Genomic DNA, 25,071 nt, shown 5'->3' with positions numbered 1-25,071 from the left:
GTATTACAGTATATTATTAAGTACTACAGTGATTACCGAATACTACAAAATATTACAGTGTATTACTGAATACTACAAGGTATTACAGTATATTACCGAATACTACAGGGTATTACAGTGTATTACCGAATACTACAAAGTATTACAGTGTATTACTGGATACTACAGGGTATTACAGGATGTTACTGAATACTACAAGGTTTTACAGTGTAAAATACGGCATATTACTAAGTACTACAGTGTATTACTGTATATTACAAAGATATTATATTAGGCAGTAGTATGTATTAAGAACATTACAACGTTGATAAATTGCTTAACGTCGTGTGTCGGATGCCGATGTCGTCGGGGGAAGAATACGACAATGTCGGATACGACATATTCACAGTCTATATGGATCCTTCCATGAAGTGTTCTCCATGTTACAAGGTAAACACAAAATAAACAAAAATGGAGGGAGTGCTAAAAGAAATCATCAGGGACGAAGTAAAAAATCCAATTGGAAAGCTGAAAGGTGATAATCAGCCAGCCAGTCACCAATCTGAATGTTCAAATTCCGCAACCAAACGTCAAGGGAATATTTATAGAAGGTTGAACAACTTGATAGCTCAAGTAGGACATAAAACGACAGAGAAAGTGGATGTTAAAAATAAAAAGAAAGGTTTAAAAACACAGAGTTGAAGGTTCAAATCAGATATAGTAGATTTCTTTGTGTTGGTGGACAGGAGGAGGGTACTTGGGAAATTGTGAAGCAGTGTGATGAAGGTGGCCATCGTTTTGTATTTTTTGAGGCTGATGAAGAGCAAACATTTGATAAGTTGAAAGAGAAGGCCTTGAAAAATAGTAGAGCTACAATATGTGATAGTTTTGGTGAAGAAATTTTTACCAATGAAAATTTAGCAAATTATTTCAAGAGCAATGGCCTCTACCCGTCGAAAACTTACTTTGTACTCAAAACAAGGTTTTATTTTGAGGATATTGATGATTAACTGGAACTTTCCCCACCGAAAGTAGCTAATAAAAGGAAAATTTGTTCTGACTGTAGCCATACGTATACAAACACTTGTTTGATTTGTGAACAAACATAGATTTTGAGGATTCCTTGAAATTTGACACTGAGAAAATTGAAATTTTATCAGATACTGAAGAAGAAAGCCTGAACGGCGCAGAGAAATATTTGAACCTTCCTCTTTTGAAGATGATTTACAACAGTTGAGAGAAATATTTGAGAACACAAAATAACAAAGATGTTACAAAAAGTTCTGTGGAATTTACAAATTTTGGTATGATGGAAGGTAGTGTTGGTGTTGGCCCAGGAAGAGAGATGATGTCATTGTTTTACGGTCAGGCCAAGGAGAGGCTGCTATACGGATTAGAAAATAATATATGTTAATAAATAATAATATTTTGCGGGAAAATCCGTCAATTCACCCGTGTATCGAAAATCCATATGGCTTCAAATTTTCATAGCCATCGATGTGCCACAGAAGTCTGGACCAGGTACTGAGTATATTCATCGGCGAAGTCTTTTCTTCTTCCTTGTTGACACTCCTTCCGTGTCCAATTCCCTGACAATTTCCATAACTGTGTTACGGTTAACAGCAATACTCATTTTTTTCAAGATACTCCATATCTTTCTGTATCCTAAACGAAACATAGTCATTATCAACTGTAACAAAAGATAATATATTGAACTTCCATACAGTTGCATACCCAAATTACTGCCGCTGCCAAAAAGCTGTCTTGCTACCTCTGCTTCTATTGCAGCTCTGTATTCGTTCTGTTTTGAGATACGCCTACGTAATTTTTTTTCCTTCAGTCTTCTTTTAAGTGTTGATACACTTATATAAATATTATGTTGAATGGCTAAGAAACTCAAAATTTCAACATTTGTATATCCATCTAAAAAGTACGACTCGATTAGTTCCTCCATCATGTCTAAACTAAAAGGAGCGCTAGAAATAAAAGTATTCCTTTATAAGATAAAAAGTTAATTTAAGGTGACGGTATACCTTTATTGTATCAAAAAATCGATTTTTTTTATTGGCCATTTATACTAAAGAAACGACGATCTTTCCAATGGTGAAACTATTTATTTATTTTTCGAAGGGGAATATTGTTTAACTAACTTTTTTTTCCGATCGGTCTTTCACACCTTAAATTGAATAAGAGTTAAGAGTGAATGTTTTAACACTTATCATCCTCTTGAGTATAACTTTTAAAAATAAATTACATTTCCTTTCCGAAAAGAAATGACCATTGCATCTGAAAAAAAAAACACTTTCCTTTCTAAAAATGTATGCCATCCTGTTCTGTGTCTACAAGTCACAGAAAAATGTTAAACGACTTAGAAAGTTCTATTTCTATGGTATTCTCTGTCACGTCTTTACGAATAATAAAATTTAAAAGGACAACCTTCTGAACAATGATCGCCCCGGAAGTGTGAAAGTATCACCATCATTATGAGTATGCTTGAAAGGTGTGATATTTTAAAAAATCTTTAAAACACTTTTTCGTGGTGTTGTTTTTTTCGTATACCATCTATTACATTTCAAATCTCTTTTACAAAACTACAGAAGATCTACAAGGGAGAGTGCTACTGTGCTGTAGCCAATGTGTTTATCTAAAAGCGATTTTTTTGAATTTCCGCGCCCGAAGGCGTAGGAAATTCTTTAAAACCGTCGTTTTTTTCTTTCGGAGCAATTTTTGAGAAAAATCGACCCTGGGATTTCACGTTCCTCTGAGAGGAGGATAGTATTGGTATAACTGACTAACTAACTAACCTTGTCCCAAATGGTCAACTGCAACGTCACAGATTTAAACTTCGTACCCAAGCTCTCTAAGTACTGGGAATTCATTTAAATGACGTTTCAGGCCAAAATTGGTATTTGTTTTCGACAAAATTTGGCACAGTTAACAAATGCTGAACATGGGTGACATCAAAATTTTGATTTCTTGTTACCGAAATGTTATTTTAGGCTAAAATTGGTTCAAAAATTAAAACTACCTTATTTTCAACAAAAATTTGGCACAGTAAACAAATAAAGTATGCTGAACATAATGGTGAGATCAAAATTTTGATTTTTTGGCACTTTAATTGTCAATTTAGGCCAAAATTGGTCCAAAAATTAAAACCACTTCATTTTCGGCCAAATTTGGCACAGTTAACAAATAAAGTATGCTGAAAATGATGATGATACAAAAGTTTGATTTTTTGTCACCTAAATGTCATTACAGGCCAAAATTTGTCCAAAATTTAAAACTACTTTATTTTCGACAAATATTAGCACAGTTAATAAAAAGAGTATGCTGAAAATGATGCTCACATCAAAATTTTGATTTTTTTAACTAAATGCCGTTTAAGACCATAAACGTTTCAATCGCAAGACTTTCAACCATGAATGATAGGCTGTATTTTTTGTTAGCAATTTCTTTTAAAATGTGAGTTTATTATGACACGTTTCGTTTTGTTTGCGTTTGTTGTAAGATATAATGTCACTTGTGTGCTTTATATTCAGCTTCATGCACCAAACCTCTTCGAATGTTTGGCACGATAACACAACGAATTAGCAGGTTGTCATCAAATATTTTACTAGCGAGCGGAAATTCTTAGAGCCCATAGGGCTTCTTGTTTATTTTAAAAAAATCAACGATTCTCCTATATATTACATCTTAAAGATGAAAGTTTAAGTTAAAAAATGGATTTTTAGAAAAATTAGAATAAATCAAAAACGGGGACTTGTGGAAAATAATTAAAAAATCGTTTTTGCATACATCTATCACGATTCTATAGAACATCGAATGAGATTTGCAAACGAAGTAGTTTTGTAAATGAAGTCGCTTTTTTCAAGGTAGGGTGTGTTTAAAAACGTCTCTGTACTTTTCACGAGTTAAAAAGTTTCAAGTTATTTTTATACCATTTGATAGGGTGGTTCAAAATACTTTTTGGTGATGTATGAATGAATAAACTTTGATTAACTATCGCTGAAAAAATCGCGATTTAAAAAACCATGCTTAAAAGGTATACCGTCACCTTAAACTACTGACCCGCTGGCTTCATAACTCTACCCCAGTCTACTTATAAAAAATCAGGTCCAGAAGAACAACTCTCGAAATTTTATATGGAGAACAGCGCAAAGTAAGCCAAGAAGAGCGCATTAGGTCGTTGAACACCGCGCAATGTGCTAAGAAGAGCTTGCACAGAACCAAGAACACCGCGCACAATGTGAGCCTTCAGGGCCATCGTAGTTATTAGAGACGGCGTTCAATATAGTTTATGCATTTATTTTACCATTTACAATATTCTGTAGTCATTTGCTTAGGACATGACGTCCAGTCAAAAAAAAGAAGCTAGAAGTACATTTGTTAGCCCATGGAAAAACCACGGATAGAAATACAGAGTGTTATAAGTTGTTGTATTTATGAAACATATATGGTAGCCCTGTGGTAGAGCGTTCCGTTCCAGTACGAAGGGTCTTGGTTTTAAACTCCAACCGAGTTATGCTAGAAGTGTGTATCTTTACTTTCTGCTTAGCGTTCAGCATGAGAATAGGATTAATATCTAAGGCGGTTGTCGAGTTGAGCGATTGTTGTGCTAGCACGGTTTTTGCAGCTTGAATGAGAGCTTTTAAATGCACTGGGACCCCTTTCACAGGACTTTTGTTGATAGCAGTACCAATAGAAACAAGATGCAGAGACTTCATAAACTATCTCGCATGTCAATGCCAATTACACATCACTGCAACAATATATTTTTAACTTAGGGGTCATTTAGCAAAATTTAAAAATTGATTTAAAGCTGTTCCTGGCGTGAGAGATATGATGCATGGCTATGATACTTACTTACCTACTTTTTATATTTATTTATTAGAAATCTGCATGTGAAATTTTTAGCTCCTATACCTCTGAGAGCCTTTGGCCATTTCTTGAAAATACCGCTTAAAAATTCTTATGAAATCCTGATAATGAGGAAATTCTTTGGGACTATTCTTAGAACTTAAAAGTCACAACACAACTTTATTTCGTTGAGAGAAATCATTTCGCAAAAAAAAAAAAATTCAGTTTGCGAATTACGCCAGCCGTCGAACCAGTTTTACAATTGCTTAAAATAAAAGCCGTCAAATTAAATACTTTAACTCAGGCCGCGATAGCTCGGTTGGCCAAGGCGTCTTAACGTGAACCCAGAAGTGGTGTGTTAGAATCCACCCGAAGTTAGTTTTTCTTAAAAAAAAAATTGCGTAAATAAACTCGATGATGTGGTTGCAATTGACCATTTGGGACCACGGCGGGTAAAAACGGTCCAAGAAATGCTTATCAAAAGCGTCCGCGTTTTTCGGCCCGTAGGTTTTTAAAAACGGTCGAGGACCGTAAGTATTATATCTTTGGTACATGGTACCATACTTTTATCTGGTATGTGTTTTAAACGTGTCTGATGGTTTTACGAGCGCTAGAATTTGAAAGTCGAATAAATTTTCTTTCGATCGAATATAAACATGCTTATGTTGAACATCGTGGAATGTCTTTTTAGCTGTTATGAAATAGTGCCTCTTTCAATTTTACCCTTCCAGTAACAAACTTTGTTGGGTATAGAATAGTATTAAATGGTATTATTTTTCTATTTGAAGGCATTAAAACGCAAGTTGTAAGACGAATCTTCAATTCTGTTGTTTTACATTTTTTAATTTTGAAGTTTTTTTGGTAAATAAAAGCAACGGAAGTATGGGAAAATTGTAGTAAGCTACGTATGGCAGTCTCAGGAATTAAGAAATGGCGGCCATTTTTAAATTGTTTCTTTTTTATTATATTCTGTAAACTAAGGTGTGTTAATGGTCTATCTGGCTATGTCCTATGAGTATAAGTATATTTTAGGTCTCATATAGCCGACTTCTCAATTTTTCACAATATATACAAGAAACCCATCCATATAAAAAAAATTAAAACTTGTCTTTAAAGCTAGCTAGCTAGCTAAATATTTTGTGGATGTGTTGTCCCATTGTATAGCTATAGCTAGCTATGCTTTATTCTGACTAAATTTTCTCATGTATTAATTTTTTCGCAAGTTTTCATTCATCCACAAGTAACAAGGAAAAATTTAGGGTTTTTAGGCAAAATAGATGCGTTAAACCGTAGCTAGCTAGAGTTCTGTGTATAGATGAGCGAATGTTTACAAAGTTCTGTATATGTACGCGCATTCTTACAGGCAATAAAAGAAGGACCACATAAGAAAAACTATTTCCACTAATTTATATATTTAAGGAATAAACGATCTAAAAGGAGCTGGAATTGGAATACCGTTTTTTTTAATTAAGAAAAGAAAAATGTTTTTTCCCTATAAATAACGAACTTGTGTTTATATATATATACGTTTATTCTTATTTTTTTTAAAACATTCCAAGACATAAAAATTCATTTCTTTGTGTCATTCGCCAAAATAAATTCCGTTAAAATAAACATTTTTTTGTATTCGCCAAATTAAATCCTCGCCAAATTTTATAAAATTTATCATTCGCAAAATTAAATCCCCGCCAAGTATTCCATTTTGGTCATTCACCATTAAATACTCTCCAAAATTTATCCACTTAAGATAGTAAATAAAAATATCCTCTCTTTTTCATCTTCTTTTTCTAAAATGACAGATAATAACTTTTCTTTTCTATATATATATATAATATATATATTTATAATTACCTATGTTTTTAGATCATGTATAATGATGTCAGATTTAATTGATTCATATGCAGAGTTGGACGAAAAAAATATCCTCGTCATCAATTTAATAAAGTTTCACTTCGATACAATTTTAACATCTCTTAATCGAAAAATTCAAGCAAAACAAACTTTGTATAATCCCTTCAAAGTTGTCATTAATGAACGTGTCCATTCCGAAATATTTTTAGCTGTTTATAAAGCCATTCGCGACTTCCGCACAGCTTACGGTAGAGAATTGATTGTTAAGAAAGACAAAAGTGGTATCATTAAAGAAATTAGTATTATTTTTCACCATCTTGGGTCATTGAAATTCCATTTATCAAACTTGTCTAGCCTTGATATCAATAAAATATTCAAAAAGAAGTTTAAAAGCAATGCCGTCGGTGATATAATATGTGACGATGAAAAAAAATGTATTTTACATTACAAAGTGTCAACAAAGACATTAAATATAACTGCATCGTACAAAGTTGTCAATCAATATGGTATGGTATGTAGTTATTGACAGAATTGGATTTTTATCCTAGTTAAATGTTTTTATTTTGTTGTATTTCTATGCCATGCCTCCTAAAGGAAAGTCAAAGGCACAAAACATTAAGTTTTCCCAGTTAGGAAAATATACATCAAACAGAAAAAAAATCAACGATATGGATTTGAAAATTTCAAATCAGAGTAACCTAATTGAGGAAAAACAAAAACAATTAGCAGCATTGAGCAGTGAGATAACTTTGATTGAAAGGGATGTTGATAAGTTAAGAAATAGATTAGCTAGAAAAAGAAAACGTGTTAGACACCTAAACTATGAGTGTAGTAAGAATAGAGTGGACTCTGAAGTCAAATTTAGCATCAGCAAGGTAACAGCTGAGAGGCGTAGTAAATTCCCATCATCTAGTGATTTAAATAGATCAGCAAAAGATACACGTCGTCTGGAAACATTTGAAGCTTGTTCTGCCATTCACGGAGGGTCTAAGGAATCTGTTCAGCCGGTTATGTTTGGTATGATTGACACATTGTGTTCGAAAATCCCCTCAAAAATGTTTGCAAAAAGTTTATTGAATGCTAAATCATCTGTAGTAAAACAGATAAAGGAAACTACCATCAAAATAGCAAATGAAGAATTTTACAATTCAGAAGATAATAAACTACGTTCTCTCAATGTTTTTTACAGCCACAATGTCATGGGGAAAGCTAAATACATGGCAATTAGAAAGGCAAATAGAATTTCCCAGAATAAACAGAATTCAGTGGTTAATTATATTCAGTATCCTCATTTAGCAACCATTATCAATAACATTGATATAGGAACACTACATGACATACATCCAACTCTAACCTTTGGAGATGAAACAAAATCAGTTACAGGAAATTATAGATCGTGTGATGAATTTTTGTTACGATTGGCAAAATTCTATTTAAAAGTGAATCGTCAACGGAGTGACAAACTAAAAACATTCAATATGCTTGAAAAAAAAGATTTTGAATCTTTTCTGTTTGTATTTGCTCTTGGTGGGGATGGAGCTCCTATTTGTGGTATGTCATTTTTAGTCTCTTTTCTTAATGTTGGTAATCGGATATGCAGCAGCTCCGAAAACTTTTTAATTTTTGGTGGTGATACTGAGGAAAATTCTACTGTTGTACGCAATTATGTTCTCAAGTTGTTGTCGGACGTGAAGTTTTTGGAAAGTCAGGTTTTCACTGTTTATGTTGATGAAGTTGCCTACAAAGTTGAATTTTTATTGGGTGAATTACCTAACGATATGAAGATGTTGGCTTTTTTGGCTGGGGAACTAACAAATTCAGCCTACTACTTTTCAACGTTCGGAAATGTAAATAAAGATAATTCAGCCAATTTTGAATATACATACGGAACCAAGCAAAGTGACAAATGGATGCCCTTCAACTATCACAAACGCATAAGTGATGCCAAAAAGGTTGAAGGTAAAAAAAAAGAAATCGAAGTTAAATGCAAAGGAAATAGTGCAACGAAACGTAGTAACTTGACATCTTATATATCTAAAGTTTTGAAAGGTAGACAAGAAGAAGTCCCCTTGGTTGGCCATTATATTGATAAAGCAAAAGGCGAACCTCTTCATCTGAAGAACAATGTCGTCAAAGAGCACTTCATGAAGTTATTCAATCTATGTTTGGCAACTGCTCCATTGAATTCCTACAAAGCATTTAAAGATATACCTTCCTCACATGCTTTAATTAAATTTGTTAATTTTATACGTTCAGCAATGGGATGTAATTTTTTGTCGAAAAAAATTATCCGGTGGTTTAATGAAAGCAGTTCTAAGAATGAAAGTAGTTTCACTTTTCGTTTTCGTGGAAAGGAGAGTAAAGCCTTTCTTTGTCATTTCCCAGAATTAAATTTACTTATTTTAAATGAATTGAAGAGTGAACAAATGAAAATAAGGCTGCATCAAATCCATTTTCAGTTCATATGTTTGCGAAAAATTATTTCACTATCAGTACGTGTAGAGAATTTCAATTTGGAACTTTTAAAAGATTTAAAGAAGCAATGTAAACTACTTTTCAAGTCAAGCTGTTGGTATGATGTAAGCGTCTCACCCAGTTTATGGACTTTATGTAACTGCATACCTTTCCATGCTGAAAGTACTTTGCTGTGCTACGGTTTCGGAATTGGATGTAATAGTATGGAAGGGCGGGAGCAAAAGCACCAGATGATTGTAAAGTATTCTAACAATACCACTTTCCAATGTCGCTGGCCAAGAATTTTCCGTCACGAGTACATACAATTGTTGCATCTGAGAGAAAACGGTTACGATAAGTTGCACTATGTTTCAAGAGGATCTGATTACATACCAGAGAGAGATATGTGTTGTGAACATTGCTTGCTGCTTGTTAGAAATAACTTGAAATGCCAACTATGTGAGAGTGCTTTCATGAAAAAGGTTTTTTCTGATTTAGAAATTTAGACACCGTTTTTTGTTTAAAAGTTCAGTATGTTGATAGTTCGTGTTAGATGTATATTTTCCTTATTTCCTTATTCTGCTATATACTTTTTGTTTGCATAACATTTGCAATGTATATTTGTGAATCAGTGAGATAGTGTCTTTCGCAAGAGTATGAATATTAATTTTCCCAATTAGAAAGCTCAAAGAAATCAATTTTTTAATATAAATGTGTGTGAATTAATGTTTTGTCAGAACATTTGGTACATAAATGTTTACGACGTAATCATATAGAAAGTATGGTGACTATTACAGCATAAAATTTATAATATTTACATCAAAGAATATGTATTTTATACAAATATATTTTATTTTTATGAGCATGGCAATGCCAAATTTTCTCTTGCAAAAGAAAACAAATTCTAGATCATCATCATTTTTTTCTGTGAATAGATGTTATAAAACACTAGCTATATGATAGTTTATATTTTATTAAAAAAAAGTTTTCATAGTTCATATGTTTTATTTAAACAGAGTTGTTGTGTTATTATTTGCTTCATATTGAGATACAATGTGTCACAAAAGTAGTTTTTGTTGTTTGACTGTCCTGTGTGTTCTGGCAGCTAGCTAGCTGTGCTGCCTCCATCCCATCTTCTTTTTATTTTTTATTATATGCAATAATGAGTAACTGTAGCTACGAAAGCCATAAAATAACAATAATTTATCCATTTTTTACTCGTTATATACCAAATCAAAACTTTAAACACTTGCAGCAACCTTTCAGTGTGTTTAGCCAGGTAGCCATTTTTATTTTTCTACAAATCTCTCCATCGCGCTGCTGTTGTACCTGCTATTGTGAAAACCTAGGTTGCAATTGAAGGAGTGTCGAATTGCGGCGCAAACTCCATGTAACAATCCTTGACAAAATAGCCAGGCCGTTTGAAAAATACGAGTTAAGCATTTTCACACGGGAAATAGCCCGCCGTGGACATAGTTAGAAGTTGGAAGCCAATACAATCCTCGCTGACGAGATAGTAGTTAAAGAGGCTATCCTGGATAAATAATTACAACTAGCTGTTTCCCGTGGAAGAATCCACTGTATTCCATTTAATTTATGTAGCAGATATATGTCCATCAAAAAACAAACAATACAGCAGTGCGCATCTTACATCTGCATTACTATATAAATGACCAAAAAAATTAAAGGTTTTCAACAACTGCAGTATAATGTGACATTTAAAATCTAAATCTACTAAAATTACTTGCTCTGACCATCTGACAAATGCGAAAATTATTCGGAAAGAAGTTTTTAAAAGCATTTCAACATACATCTCACCCATAAAATTTAAATCACTCAAAACGCCACATATATACAAAAAAGCTGATCAATGTCAAACACAAATCTCTCTCATTGTATATGTTAAAATCAGTTAGCTAGTTTATTGCAAACCCTGCCAAAGGTTGATGTCTTCCACCAAATGTTCTCCTTAAAGTTTCACAGACACAGCCTGTAAATTAAAAACAACTAAGATCAGGTATTTTGGTCTATTTCATACCATTCTGTTCCAAATAACTTATAAAATGTAAAAATCGAGTGGTAAAACAGAAATGTGCAAAATTTCATTTTTTTATATGCATGTATATTATATGCCTTCTACAACAATAAGTTAATTCAAAATGTCAAAAAGAAGAAAAAAATAGCTTACAAAGAGTATAAAATTGAAATCAACAAAGTAGCTCTTTTGGTGTATTAAATATAAGCCATACGCACAAAATTTTACACTAAATGTAAGAAAATGGTTGTGTTTAGTAATTCTAAATTAAGAAAAGTCAGTTCTTTTAACATGCTGATTAAGGTTTTTGCCCACAAATTCTTACATGAAAATGTCAAAACCACTGGGAATCTTTAGTTAAAGCTAGCAATATATATATATATATATATATATAATATATATATAATATATATATAATATATATATATATATATATAATATATATATATATATATATAATATATATATATATATATATAATATATATATATATATAATATATATAATATATATATATATATATATATATATATATATATATATATATATATATATATATATATATATATATATATATATATATATATATATATATATATATATATATATATATATATATAAACACAATTTCCGTTTTATGCTAGGAACTTCATTTAACAGTCCGTTTGCTTTGTGAATATCTAATACCGTTTCATATGTTGCGATACCTATATATATATGCTAACATAGGGTTTTTTGGCATAAGGGTATATATATTTATATCGTTATTAGCAGCGGGTTATATATTTACACCTTATGTGCGATTTCTATGAAGTACATCCCTAATCTTTTTAGTTAAATTTTAGCGCACAGCCACGTCATAAGAAAGTGACCCGTGATTTCCGTGTCGTGGACTCACAGTTTTACTCACGCAAGGGAATTAATATATAAGATGATAATAATATTTCATGCAAGTTGGTCAGCAAGTGGTTACCAAGGGGTTGATAAGGACAAGGGTAGTAGGGATAAAGCAACATTAATCCGTAGAATCCATAACGTGAGAAATTATAAAATGATGAAAACGGTACCTTAGGTATGTGTGACGTCATTTAAGGGGCCCTTCGGGGTTTTATGGGCCAAAAAGACCTAGGTAGAATAGGGTTAAATAGGAACGTTTTCCTTAACTTGCTTGTGTTCATTGTTAGTGCAAGATTTTTTCCGGAGAATTTGACATTGAAATGGTCAATTTTTAAAGAGCGCTATGCTTAAAAGTTGATATTAGTAAAATTGAACAGAAATGGTTGGCACGGAACAAACCAATTCTGAGTTTCTTGTTTACATGATCAACAAGGGACATCAATTCATCTTACTTTTCTCGACCGATAAAGAAACTCCAATGGCGTGTTCAAGAAATTGTATCTTTTTTATTTCGCGATCCTAATGGGCAAATATTAGTTCTCCGCAAAATAAAGATGAGTACTTTCTTTGCAACGAAAAATTTACTCGTCTCAAAACAAAAAAATGTATCTAGAAATTGTGAAAATTGGAGAAGTGAGTGCAAGACAACATTTAAATAGTATAAAACAGGGAAAAGGTTTTCATAAAACCTCCCTTGGAGTTATTAAAAATACGGGAGGCTAAACCCCAAAAAGCACATTTTCTGCATAAAAACAGCGTATAATAAGTTCTTGCATAAAAAAAAAAGAAAAAAGCGTGTAATAACTTGTGAGCAAATAAAACAAATCGAACTGTTAAGATCTTTAAAGCAAAAATAAATTTTCAGAATTTTCGTATCATTTACCAAATGCAAATTTAGAAAGTTTTAAATTTATATAATTTTATAACGAACGCGGTAACAGAAAGAGGCATATCATTAACAGAAATTGTACTTTTAACGCCAGTCTACACGGGATACAATTTTGAAACACATTATAAGAGAGTGGTACATAAACCGTCTGCGCCAAGAGATGTCTGCGAGAAGTTGATATATTGCAGCCTTTCTAAACTAAACTTTTTACCGACAAGGTATTTCCATCCTGCTTTGTTAACACGCTTGCGTTGGCGTCGGCAATTGCTGAGCGAGATGTAAAGTGGCAAAGCTGTATCGCCAAGTGAAGCTAACCTGCTTGTATCTCCAGCAAGTTACGCAACAACAAGAACATTTTTATTTTTACTGTTACACGTATTTTTTACAAGTGGAATACATATTTAGGAAAAAGTAGCGACTGAAGTATCATGAACAGAAAGATTTGTGTAAATAATTATTTGGAAAAAAGTAGCGACTGAAGTATTATAAACAGAAAGATTTGTGTAACATTCACTAAAATTCAAGATTCATCTACACACTATGTACATACCAAATAAATAAAAAAAGCTAGTAGGCTTGGCTTTGACTTCCATCTTTCGAAGATGATTTCATGGATTTCTTTGGTAGCAAAGCAGATTGAATGTTTGGCAGCACACCGCCTTCGGCTATGGTCACACCTTTTAAAAGATCATTTAGTTCTTCATCGTTACGTATTGCGAGTGATAAATGTCTCGGCACAATTCTGATTCGCTTGTTATCTCGAGCAGCGTTACCAGCAAGTTCTAGTATTTCCGCAGTTAGATATTCCAGCACGGCAGCTAAGTAAACAGGAGCTCCGCTTCCAATGCGGTCTGCATAATGACCTAATAGGAGACGCGTTATATTACAAGGTGATCTGCAAAATGTACCATGCAAGAAAAACAAGTCTTACCTTTCTTCAACATTCGATGTAATCTTCCAACAGGAAATTGAACGCCGGCCATTTGAGAGCGTGTTCTGCGGTTCTTGTGATGGATTAGATGACCCTTGCCTGTTGTTATAAACAAACATTTAAAAAGGACAACATGAACAAAAGTAACGAGAAATCCGGTGAACAAATATATACCTTTCCCTTTTCCAGACATGTTCAAGCACTCGTGTAAAAATATCACGTTGTACTTGACCCGGCTGCAGAGATTAGCCAGAGTGATTCTTTGCAAACATTGTATTTTGTTTCTACCCCTTTAATGATTCCCATGATCATAACTAATCATCAGCAATACAATCTGGTTTCTATTAGAGCAGCTTATTTGTCAAAGACTTTTGAACGAAGGACAGGAAAAAGGGATAACCAGCTGCTGGTATTTTTCACATGAATTATTGGCAGAAAAACCGTCGGGGTAATGATTGTGCAGCAAAACAATGACAATTAGCAAGAATAATATATTGAACAAAACATTATTTTACTATAAAAGTTGCGTAATAGTTTTTTTAATAACGGGCGAAGTTCAATGCGTCAAATACGGGGGAAAACGCATGTGAAAGAAAATATCATAATTAAAATTGAAAAAATATAAAAAAATTTAAATTGATAATAGGAAATTAATGTCTAAAATTAATGGAAAGCATCCTTTTTAAATTTAGCGACTGAAAATTTCACGCATTTGCATAGTTATTTTAAAAATGGCAAAATTTTTTCGTTAAAAAATTCTTGTGTAAACTGCAGATGATTTCCATCAGCGATGAGGAAATGAAGCTTGCCAGCCTTATCCATCTCTTGCAAGCCAAGGCGGTCCTAAATGACAATATTGTAAAATAAAAACAAAAACATCCACTAATCAGAAAAGTAAACTGCGGAGAGCAAGTAACTCAGTCACGAGTTACAAAGAGGTTTTCAAGCTTGTGTTTTTGTTTATAAATAGAAAACTATTGTTTCTCTAAATTTTGAGAAGGAGGGCTGTTAAGAGGGTTTCAGCAAAGGAAACTAACAATACCTTGCATACCCAAGATTATTTTTGTATAATGAGAGTTCACACCTACCCTTACTATCGCGAATCGGTAAACAAAACAAGACAAAAATGCCTCTTTATAGTGAAGTAATACATTACTAATACAGGGAAAGAAGTAAATAAACTGAATATTTTTACCTCGGTATAAAGTGTGCTTTCTTGCAACGTCTGTGTATGTTCCCCTTGACCGGGCGTGTAAAATCCAAACCACTATAAACAAAAATTATGAACCAACAAGAATAACCAATGTTATAAGACAATCGCTAATTTTCGCGTAATGATATAACCCTTACCTCGGACTCTTTCGGATCAACCATCGTATCTTGACCAAACTTAACTAACACAAAATTCTTGAGTTTCATTAAGTTTTCTTTGTAGGTTTGGTTGACAGTCTGAATTATGAAATACAATATAAATTTTCCGCACTTTGATCAATTCAAATATGTTTATTTTAAAAGAATACACTCTTTTCTTGAGTATGACGGTTATAATCACATGCTCGAATGTCTCAAAAAAATAAGCATTCCTTCAGTTCAGAAATTTAACTTAAAATTACTTTTGGCATAGGTTCTGAGTTAACAACTCAGTTTTTATGCCAAAAGTAATTTTTGCAGAAGGAAATAACAAAGATCAGATCTGAATATGTGAGAACAGTGTTATTGTTTATAAACAACACATTATACACATAAACAAACTTCATAAAGTCTCGCAAATCAACTTATTAATAGAAAAAGGTCCGATTTTCTACAAACATTCAAATCAACTTTATTAGGAGCAATGCAGTGTAGATTTCAAAATACAAAATCAAAACAAAACAAAACAAATCCTTCAACTTTCTTCGATAAACAAAAGTCTAAAAAAAATTTAAGCAAAAAGCATAATTGCAGGCTCAATATTCTTAAGCATATCGAGACTAAGCCAAAGTTACCCTATGCTTAAACAAAAAAAGAGTGCATGGATTCCTTTAAGGCCAAAATCAATGATGGAGTAGAATTACACGAGGCTGAAATATGCTAATATTATTAGTTAACTTTCCAAAATTTCCATATTAATGTCTGTTTTGTAAAGTGTTCCCTATAACATTGGAATGTACAAAAAATGTGGTTACAGGCGCAAATAGACGTGTGTGTGTGTTATAAATATTTATTTTTATGTAACCATTGTTTCCCTACCATAGACTAAGCTATTTCCTGAAAAAAGTGAGCACACTTTGCATGAACAGGAAAAATTTCCAAAATGCATTTTAAGCATCGCAGAGAAGTCCAAACTAATTTTTTGGGAATTTTAAAAAACGATGACCGCCCAGCGTTATCTTCTTCTTCTTTCGTCGTGCTTACCTTTTCTTGATTGATGTCGGCAAGGAAAATACTTTTTTCGCGGTACTCCGCTTCTGCTAAAGGATCGTGCCAGTACTCCGCCTGCACTAAATGATTTTGTATCCAACTGATGTATGCACCCAGATTCAACAATTTGCGCATGTAATCGCAGAGCGTTGAGTTTTCGCCAGGACATCGTGGAATCCCGTAGACTCCTAACAAGAAAAAAGTCGTTAATTCAGAATTTTTGTATAGACAAAAGGATAGAAAAATCTTGAAAGGATAAGATAGATTTAATACCTTGATGTTGGCCACCAAACGAGATTAGGTTAACCATAGGAGGACTCGGACATCTCTGAGCAACGGCTCGTCTAAAACGTACGGCAAGTTAAGTTTTGGAAATTTGTGAAATTTTCTGGTCACAAAACGTGTTAAATGGGCTGTTCACGAATCTTTTAAGATATTTGAGAAGACAAATTCCTACTCTTTAATTTAACTAATATGTTTTATTTTATTGATTTTATTATTAATATCTATTTTATTTGCAAAAACCTAGATTTCTCAAACCATCAGGCCATATGGTTACGGTAAAAAAAATATACATATCGTCATCAAAAATATGTGAAAAATTAGGAAAAAAAACGGTATATTGTAAATAGTATATAAATCATAAATTTTAAAACAGTTTGTTACAGCAGATATTATGCTAATCCTGAAAAATTTTTTTACAAAAAATGCATCTGAAATAAAGCACTTACAGAAACTGTCCACCTTGTGAAAATCCCATTGAATTGTAACCATTTTTTAGTTTGGGATCAGAAGCCAACTTATGACACACTTGCTCAACTTGGGTGTTTGCATTAAGAAGAAATCCATTCTCAGTATCCTAAAGACACAAAGCAGAGCATAACAAACAGTAAGATATTGTTACACATTTTTTTAAGAAGAAACAAGAGGGTCGTATTACAGGTAATGTGAACAGTTAACTCAATAAAAAAATAGGGAAAAAATTAATAAACAAAGAGGAAAGACATTTGGGGTTTAAACAGGAGGGAAAAAAAGAAAACCAATTTCTTCAAAGTCGAGACAGCCAAAACGAGGGTTTCTTATAAAAATTGAATACTTATGACGTCCAAAGTTCGATTATAACCTTTTTGCTTAATACGGATATTACGAAAGGACGTCAAAAAGCTTTGAAACCATGTTTTCAAACTTGTTAGGAAAGTTATAATTTTTACTCACAATTTCATATGATTGAAATAATACGCATTTGATATCGGATTTGTCCGGAGGTCTTTTGCATAAGCATAACATTTATTTTCTATAGTTAATTGCTATCAGAGAGGCATGCTGTACTTATGCATAAGAATGAAAAATGCGTGCAACTTAATCTGGTACCGTATTCTCTCTAATTAACGCCCCTCTCCAATAAACGCCTACCCTAAAACATCAAAAAACCGTATTAAAAAAACCCTATCAATTTAATGACGAAGTGTGTAAACGTTTAGTATATTTAAATATATTTCTAGTGATAAGTAGACAGTTACAAAAATTTCAAATCAAGAAAAGCAAGGAAGCATTCTGTCTAATACCACTGCTGCAGTATGTGTCGTACTTTGCGAGTGCAACAAGTCCGATAAAATGACTCTGTTGAACTACAAGATCCTTGATGAGGACCCATTCGCAAGGGACACTGGTATCGAAGAAGCAAATGTTGAATTCAACATAATAGATCAAGACGAGGAAGAGGATGATTTTGAAGAAATCTAAGATTTTTTAAATGATTTTCTTAAGAATATAAAATTTATTACTTGAAACTTAATTGTTTTTAATAAACGCCCTCTCTCTAATTAACGTCCCTCTCCGATTAATGCCCAATCTAAAGTCTCAAAAATTAATTAAACTTCCAGGGCGTCAAATAGAAAGAATACGGTAGTTGCTTTCAGCATGCGACAAGCAAACAGACAATTCTTTGTGCTAAAAATATTATACATTAAAACTTCAAATTAAAATAAAAATAAAAACCAGGAATCTAATGATATGTCAATAGTGCAATCGCAAACAAAAGGAATTGATATTTTGTAGTTGAAAGAAAACATACAGTACGTAACACTAACTTAAAATCAATGTTGTAAAAACACAATTTAACATTACCAGTTAGAGATTATCTAAGGGAATTTATTTTTGCAAGTATATACTAATTTTCACGAAAAAAGCAAGTCCTACTATTTGGTATCCTACTATTTGGTAGTGAACCCACAGTTCACGACATGTTAATTGCAGTTGCTGAAGTTAGCGCTTACCTTATTGAGGGGTTGGTTTTGATTGCATTCAGTACTAAAGCGTCCACAGAGGTGGCTTAACATTATGGGAAGATATACTTTATAAGCTCAATATTTTTCCAAATACAAAATGGTGGGACAGTGTAAAGGGTGGTCACAAGGCATGAACACTAGCGTTCTCCTTATCTCAGACTCCCAAACTGCAGGTGTTTCCCAGAGAGACACACAAGGTTAGTTAGTGTTTTCACAAAAGACATAGGCGTTTCCACAAGATACGTCTTAAGGTTAAGGTTGGTAACAGACGTATCTGGTTTGAAACTCCCCCATACCAAACCTGACATCCTTCTCCTTTTCTCAAACTCAAATGTAGTTAACACGAAACAAATATTTTTCAACAAATTGTTGTCATCTTTGGTGTTGCTTCAAAACCATAGCATTTAAGGGGATCCCTAGGTACTTCTTCAAGTTGGACTCACACGAAAGATTTGCATTAGAAATTCTAAATAATATATTCACTTTTTGTTAAAACTTCATGTGACTTTAGATATAGCTTTTTTTTTATTTTTTTATTTTTATTTTCGCTTGACATCTTCGACCTTCTTCTAAAAGTAAAGAAGTGGGTTGGGGGAGGGGGGCTGAATTACCCCCTTTAAAGCACGAATAGGGTTAAGGGCAGTTGAAGCTCTTTAATTTGAGACAGCGCTCAGCGTTTGCAGACGCATTAAACAACTTATTTTTTTTACCGCCGGTAATTATTTGCTGTATCATAAATAAGAAGTCCCTAGGACTTTGTGCGATCACACGTGCATAAAAAAAGCTGAAAATATTACAATGAAAAAATCAACTGTTTTTCCCAAGGATTGTCAGATTTCTTTTTTATGTATAACAACCCCTGGAAACAAGGTTGACAATACTAATTTGAGCATCATACCCCGCGCAGGTCGACAGTTTATAGATCAGTAAATTTCACAACCTGTTTTTTGAAATAATTTGTTTTCAATTAAAAATAAAAGAAATCCATGCACACACCTGCTGTATATTATTTTTTGTTTTAAGCTTTTAAAGACTTCTGAAGTTAAAATTTACTTATCTTAAAAAAAACAAGCCAAATTTGAGAAAAAGCAGGTTTATATATGTAGGAATTAATTTTCACAAAAGTCACAAAAATTAATTCCCTAAGGTACATCACTCACACAATTTCGAGCACACTGGCACACTACGCCCACCTAGTTATACATTAATGAAATACAAACCTCAATTATATTGTCACCTATCATCAATGACCTCACATATATCCCGGGTATTTTGGCTTCAACCATACGCTTAATGCTGCCCATACTTAATGGGTTGCAGCATGAGTCACCTAAAAAAGCGCATTGTAAAATATTATATTGTAATATTGCACACCCTTATAAAATAGGTATGCAAAAAAGTTTGTTACTTTTAATATTACTCTGGGTACTAATTTGCAGATTTTAGTAAAATGCTACTAATTTATTGTCTACAAAAAAACATTGTAGGTAAAATCACATTTATGTAGCTTCATATTTTTGACCTATACTAGCTTATGTCCAAACAAATACTTGTTCATTCTCTTATGTTGTGTGAAGCTTTACGTGAAGTAGCTATTTGCTGATGTTTTCCAGTAGACCATTTGACCATCTGTAAGCTTTTGAATGCTGGTGTAGCATTCATTTCCAATGCAGAAGGTCTTGGGTTCAGTTCTCAACCCAGTCATGCCAGAGACTAGAAAAGTGTGAATCTATCCTTAGTTCTTAACATTTTGAGCAACATGATAAAATAAATCAGATGAACATGTTGGTACAGTTTGCTGCACCATATTTTTTTCAAACAACAAGTCGTCAACATTTCTACATGTCAATTCAAATGTTGTTTCACTTTCTTTTGAGTAGGATGTCAGAGTGTGAAGCGGAAGCTTGTTTCACCATCGTTTCCTTGATAGATGACGATGACAAAAAAAACGCGTTCCCACTAGAAATTGGGTATACAAAAGAGAAAATGAAAGGATGTGGAAGTGGAAGTGGAAGCCTCATTGGACATTACAAAAATGCCCATTTTTGCTTTTTTGTAATAAATTTATCAATTTTGTTTAATTATTTTGGAAATTTTAGAAAATATAGCATTTAATATTTAAAATCGATTGTCACCAGAATATTAGCAGAAAAGTTATTAAAAACAGAAATATGAAAAAATATCACATTGTGACTTTTTTACCTACTTCTTGAACCAGTTAGTATATAAAAATGTTCTAGTGCAGATCATATCAGTAACATATTAGTGATAAAAAATTCTTTTCAGGGCAATAAGTTCGCATACTTAGCGAAAAATAATGATAACTTTATCACATTTATCAAAAAAGGTAAGGTTTACACCAATAAGTCCATTATAAATCCATATAAGAAAAACTTAATGGTTTAAATACTTATATCATGTACAGTAAATATGTTTTTTAGTTCAAATTGATAATTTAGTATTTAAAATCACAAAAATGGTAAATTTTAACATTCAAAATAAAAAAGTCACTAAGTTGTGGCGCTGTGGATTAGTGGTTATAGCTCTCGTACTCTGTGCAGGAGACTGGGGTTCCATTCCTTTTGACGGCTATTCAACATGGGTGAGTGAATGTTACCATAACTCCGAGTTAACTCAAGTCATGTGAAAGAAATTGGGGAGAGGGCTCACTGTGTGGGCCATTGGATGTTGCCAGGAGTTGTCTGGTAGAGTGCGGGCCCCAATTGGGTCTGCATAGCTCAAAATGAGCATTAAATACTATTGGACACTTCATCTAAGCCATGCCCCCTCCTGGAAATAATATACAGGGTATATCCCTCGAAATTTGTAAGGCTAGTCATGTAAAAAATGCACATCTATCTATCTAATTTCTCAAGTTTTTAACAATTTATCCCTTTTTTTTCCCTGAGTGCTGTTTTTCACTAAAATTCGGTTACCTTGACCAATAATGTTTATAAACCCATCTTGACCAAAAATGGGTTCCATTTTAATCAGTAATCATCCATATTTTGTTCTTTAATTATAAAGTAGCTTTCTTAAGAAATATTTTTTAATCAGTCAAAATTGTGAGCTTTTCATCAATTTTTGATTGAATTTTTTGATTGAATGAAATTTCTGAATCTTATTTGTTTATTATGGAATTGTTATTCAACTTAGTGTAGTGCTCGTGAAGTGCTCGTTACCCAAGCATTCTATTGCTTGCGTAAATATTAACATTTGAGATAAGTGTAACTGTTTTTCTCAAGAATTGATTGGTCTTTTAAGTGAAAATGAAAAGATATTTGGTGTGATTATTTTCCACCCATCAGGCAACAGTTCATTCGCCATTTTAGAAAACGTGTGCGATACGAGTATTAAGGTTAATCTTTGTTGTGCACTCATTTTGCAGTAGAAAAATGGGGGATGTTTTTAATTGTGAACCCCAAACACGATGATCGAGCGTCTACTGGTATAGCAACTCTCTCAATCTTAACTTCCTTTTCTACATGTCCAAAATAGTATTTAATGTTTATTTTTCAGGTCATCACGAGCAAATAGGAAAAAATATGCTTTGTTTTCAAATTTAAAAAAATCTTTATCCGCGTGGCTTAAATAAAACTAATAAATAAAATCTCTTTTTAAAAGGTACATGTCAGGTACATAAAATTTATACAGAAAAAAAAAATTATACCACACGTGGGTTTCATTTTTAAAATTGTAACAGTTGCGGCATAAAGAAAATAATCCATTAAATTTGGACCTGCTATGCTTTCCAATTGTTTCGTCAAATGAAGAAATTATCTACAATTAAATGCATGATAAATTGTCTGTTCCGCTTGTAAGTGCAGTTTTGCTGACTTGCGTCATTCGTGCTCTGTCGGCGTTCACCTCCGCATTAGTTAAGAACCGCATGTAAGACTTGGTTACCAACGACAAAGGGGACGGGCAAAACTAGGATGGTCAGGTTGGCTATGAATAGGCTTGCTTGTGGATTTAAAGGACCGGGATTATTCAATAATTCTGAGATCTAAAAGTGTCCAACCAAGACAAAAATCTATCGGACGTTTTAACCAACGAAAGTTCGGCACACACTTTTTCTGAAAAAGATGCCCTAAGAGACTAAATGTAAAGTTTTTTTAGCGAAAAATATGGCAAGCAAAATTGCTCGCGTAGACACTCTGACGTGAGCAATTAATTGCTGGGGAGGTTATTTGCTCATGGCAAAGCCTGCATATGTTTTGGCATGTTACACAGCAAAGAGGTTAAAGGTAACAAATTCTGAGAAAAGAAGTGTGATATTTTTATCATTTTTGTGATTTTAAATTTTTTTTAGTGCAATAAGGATCAATATGTTAAAATTTATCCAAAATCCAAAAAACAAAAATTATGGCTTAAAATTAACTTCAAAAGGTGTTATTTTTTTCTCTTGACTTTTTAAGGGGTGTGATTTTCCATCCTTCTTTTTTCCACAGGCATTTTGACTATATCTTTGTGAATAATTGACCTAAAATGATTGGAATATGTCCTAACAGGGTAATAATTCTCCTTAAGGTATAAATTACAAAAAGTAATGGTGAAATTTTATAGTACTTTCAAACCAGAGATAAAAAAACTCACAAAAATGAAATTACCAAAATTTTAGGCAAATTCCTGCCATGAACTTTCGCTAAACAATTTAGGCTAGTTTAAAATTATTATTATTATTGTTATTATTACTAAACAAGGCAGAATTTTACTCTTTTTTTGCATTTTAAAATGTGGGTTTTTAAAACATTTCACTGTCACCACCATGTATTCCAACCATAGTGGTTCCTGCTACATTACTGCCTGAATGTCACATGTGTACAATAGTTATCACCTTTACACAAGCTTTCGGTAGCGTCAGAACTTTCGTTTTTATTACATTTATCCATTGTTAATTTTTTGCATGTCAAAAACTATCGAGTTCATTTCCCACGTGTGAAATTTAACGATCGCATAAAATTTCCGTGTGGCTTATTGTTTTTTATAATTATTGCAGCTGCTAAAGAATTAACACAAGAAATTAAAAAATCAATTACCCTTCGCGTCTCTATTGTTTCAGCACACGAACATCTTTTATTCACACACGAATTTATTAAGTATCGCTTGTAAACGCTTATGCGAATGTTATTGTTCTGCACACGAAAGAAATGTTATAATGTCTATACATGCAACGAGTTATAAAGAATCTTTAGTTTTCTCATTTTTGCGTGTTTGTTTGTACATGCACATTACAAATTTAATTTATTTAGCTATGTGATTTATTTTCATATTGGCATTATGTATGATGTAGCTATACAAAAATATTAAATAAATTTAAGAATTGAATAATTATTGACCCAAAATTTTTGTGTGTATTGTTATCAACAATATTTTGAGAAATAATATTTTTCAAAAATTAATCTAGGAAATTGCTCTGTTTATTTGCATTCAGCAGCCTTCCAGAGATAAAAAATTAGGTGGAAGAACTGGCAAAACTGTGTGATAATAACTATAGTTAGCTAGCTAAGCATGCTTACCCATTCCGTGCCATATCACCACTGGCAAAGAGGTATTAGTAGCTGGTAGTCCAAAAGTTGAGGAAAGTGCAGCAAAAAAAAGAAGCAGAAAAAATCTCAACGGCGACTCCATGTTAATTTACAATACAATACAATAAGAGTTTGTGACTTTCGTTTTCTCACCTTAACAAAACACTAGACTGGACATATCTAACAGTAGTCAAAATTCTTTATTAAGCACTAGGTCGTTAAGTAGAAAAGCATAAGAATAAATATAAATTAATAGGTTGATATTGCACTAAAATAGACTAGTCTTTATTACTATCTAATGTAAAATTATACTTGCAATTATGTATACTGGTGTTCTATTGTCGCGTACTGCATTTTTATCCAGCCTAAATGACTTGAGTCGGATTATAAATTCCCGAATGGAAACAAGCGCGATTCGGAGTGTTGCTAGGTTCCGCTTTACTTATTCAAAAGTTACTATTGATAAAATAAAGCACATGCAGGTAAAAAGCGAGGCAAATTTTCATTTATAACATGGGAGAATTAACTTCATATACAACTTTCAGTATGAATAATTTACCATGTTTTATGGCCGTTGTTGTTGATGGAAACAATATTTGGTTACGATATAAATATTGAGCTTATCAGGGGAGTAATTCACCTCAGTTTCTGTTTATAAGCTATTTAATGGATAAGCTAAATTTTGAATCATTTTTTAGCAAGTTGGCACCCTCCTCGTGAGAAGCTTCTAAATACAGGTGATGTAACCATCATAGTCTTAGACTATGATGTAACATAAAAGAAATAATGATCAAAATTAAAGAGCTTTTACTGTAAAATTAGGAATTGAAAATTTTGTGTTGTTTCTCTGGTGTGTTTTAGGCTCTTCATCACTCAGGCTTTTTCAATATTGCCCTCAAACTCAAACTTAACGATTTTGGTTTAACTTCCACAAGAATGAGTGTTTCCTTCTTTTGCAATAA

General features: G+C 32.7%; 2 protein-coding genes and 1 long non-coding RNA gene across 3 annotated transcripts; all 3 read right to left on the bottom strand.

Annotated features, from left to right (window-relative positions):
- Nucleotides 1-1,985: 1,985 nt before the first annotated feature.
- On the bottom strand, nucleotides 1,986-3,236 carry LOC130654625 (uncharacterized). The gene is made up of 2 exons (XR_008984466.1): nucleotides 3,139-3,236; nucleotides 1,986-3,007 (listed from the first exon to the last, which is right to left on the bottom strand). It is a non-coding gene; the product is annotated as an uncharacterized LOC130654625 (long non-coding RNA).
- A 10,080-nt stretch (nucleotides 3,237-13,316) lies between these two features.
- On the bottom strand, nucleotides 13,317-14,226 carry LOC130654630 (histone H2A, sperm-like). Its single transcript, XM_057457245.1, has 3 exons — nucleotides 14,068-14,226; nucleotides 13,894-13,992; nucleotides 13,317-13,825 (listed from the first exon to the last, which is right to left on the bottom strand). The coding sequence occupies exons 1-3, from the start codon at nucleotides 14,084-14,086 to the stop codon at nucleotides 13,530-13,532; spliced, it is 414 nt and encodes a 137-aa protein (XP_057313228.1). The 5' UTR covers nucleotides 14,087-14,226; the 3' UTR covers nucleotides 13,317-13,529.
- Nucleotides 14,227-14,370: 144 nt separating this feature from the next.
- On the bottom strand, nucleotides 14,371-24,282 carry LOC130654629 (palmitoyl-protein thioesterase 1-like). The gene is made up of 8 exons (XM_057457244.1): nucleotides 24,101-24,282; nucleotides 19,802-19,911; nucleotides 17,025-17,152; nucleotides 16,567-16,637; nucleotides 16,288-16,481; nucleotides 15,244-15,342; nucleotides 15,089-15,160; nucleotides 14,371-14,736 (listed from the first exon to the last, which is right to left on the bottom strand). Exons 1-8 carry the CDS (start codon nucleotides 24,210-24,212, stop codon nucleotides 14,614-14,616), a joined length of 909 nt encoding a protein of 302 aa, XP_057313227.1. The 5' UTR covers nucleotides 24,213-24,282; the 3' UTR covers nucleotides 14,371-14,613.
- Nucleotides 24,283-25,071: the final 789 nt, after the last annotated feature.

This window comes from Hydractinia symbiolongicarpus, chromosome 8 (assembly GCF_029227915.1).
Source record: "Hydractinia symbiolongicarpus strain clone_291-10 chromosome 8, HSymV2.1, whole genome shotgun sequence".
Classification (NCBI taxonomy): Eukaryota; Metazoa; Cnidaria; class Hydrozoa; order Anthoathecata; family Hydractiniidae; genus Hydractinia; species Hydractinia symbiolongicarpus.
Note: the sequence above shows the minus strand (reverse complement) of the source record. Positions and strands in the feature narration are given on the sequence as shown.

Bases quoted from the DNA above. Each gene is read 5' to 3' on its own strand.
- LOC130654630 (XM_057457245.1), bottom strand. The intron at 13,826-13,893 runs GTAAGACTTGTT...GTCTCCTATTAG, and splicing joins ACATCGAATGTTGAAGAAAG to GTCATTATGCAGACCGCATT.
- LOC130654629 (XM_057457244.1), bottom strand. From the start codon at position 24,212: ATGGAGTCGCCGTTGAGATTTTTTCTGCTTCTTTTTTTTGCTGCACTT. The intron at 16,482-16,566 runs GTATTAAATCTA...TTTTCTTGTTAG, and splicing joins GTTTGGTGGCCAACATCAAG to GAGTCTACGGGATTCCACGA. The intron at 15,343-16,287 runs GTAAGCACGACG...TTCATAATTCAG, and splicing joins CCGACATCAATCAAGAAAAG to ACTGTCAACCAAACCTACAA.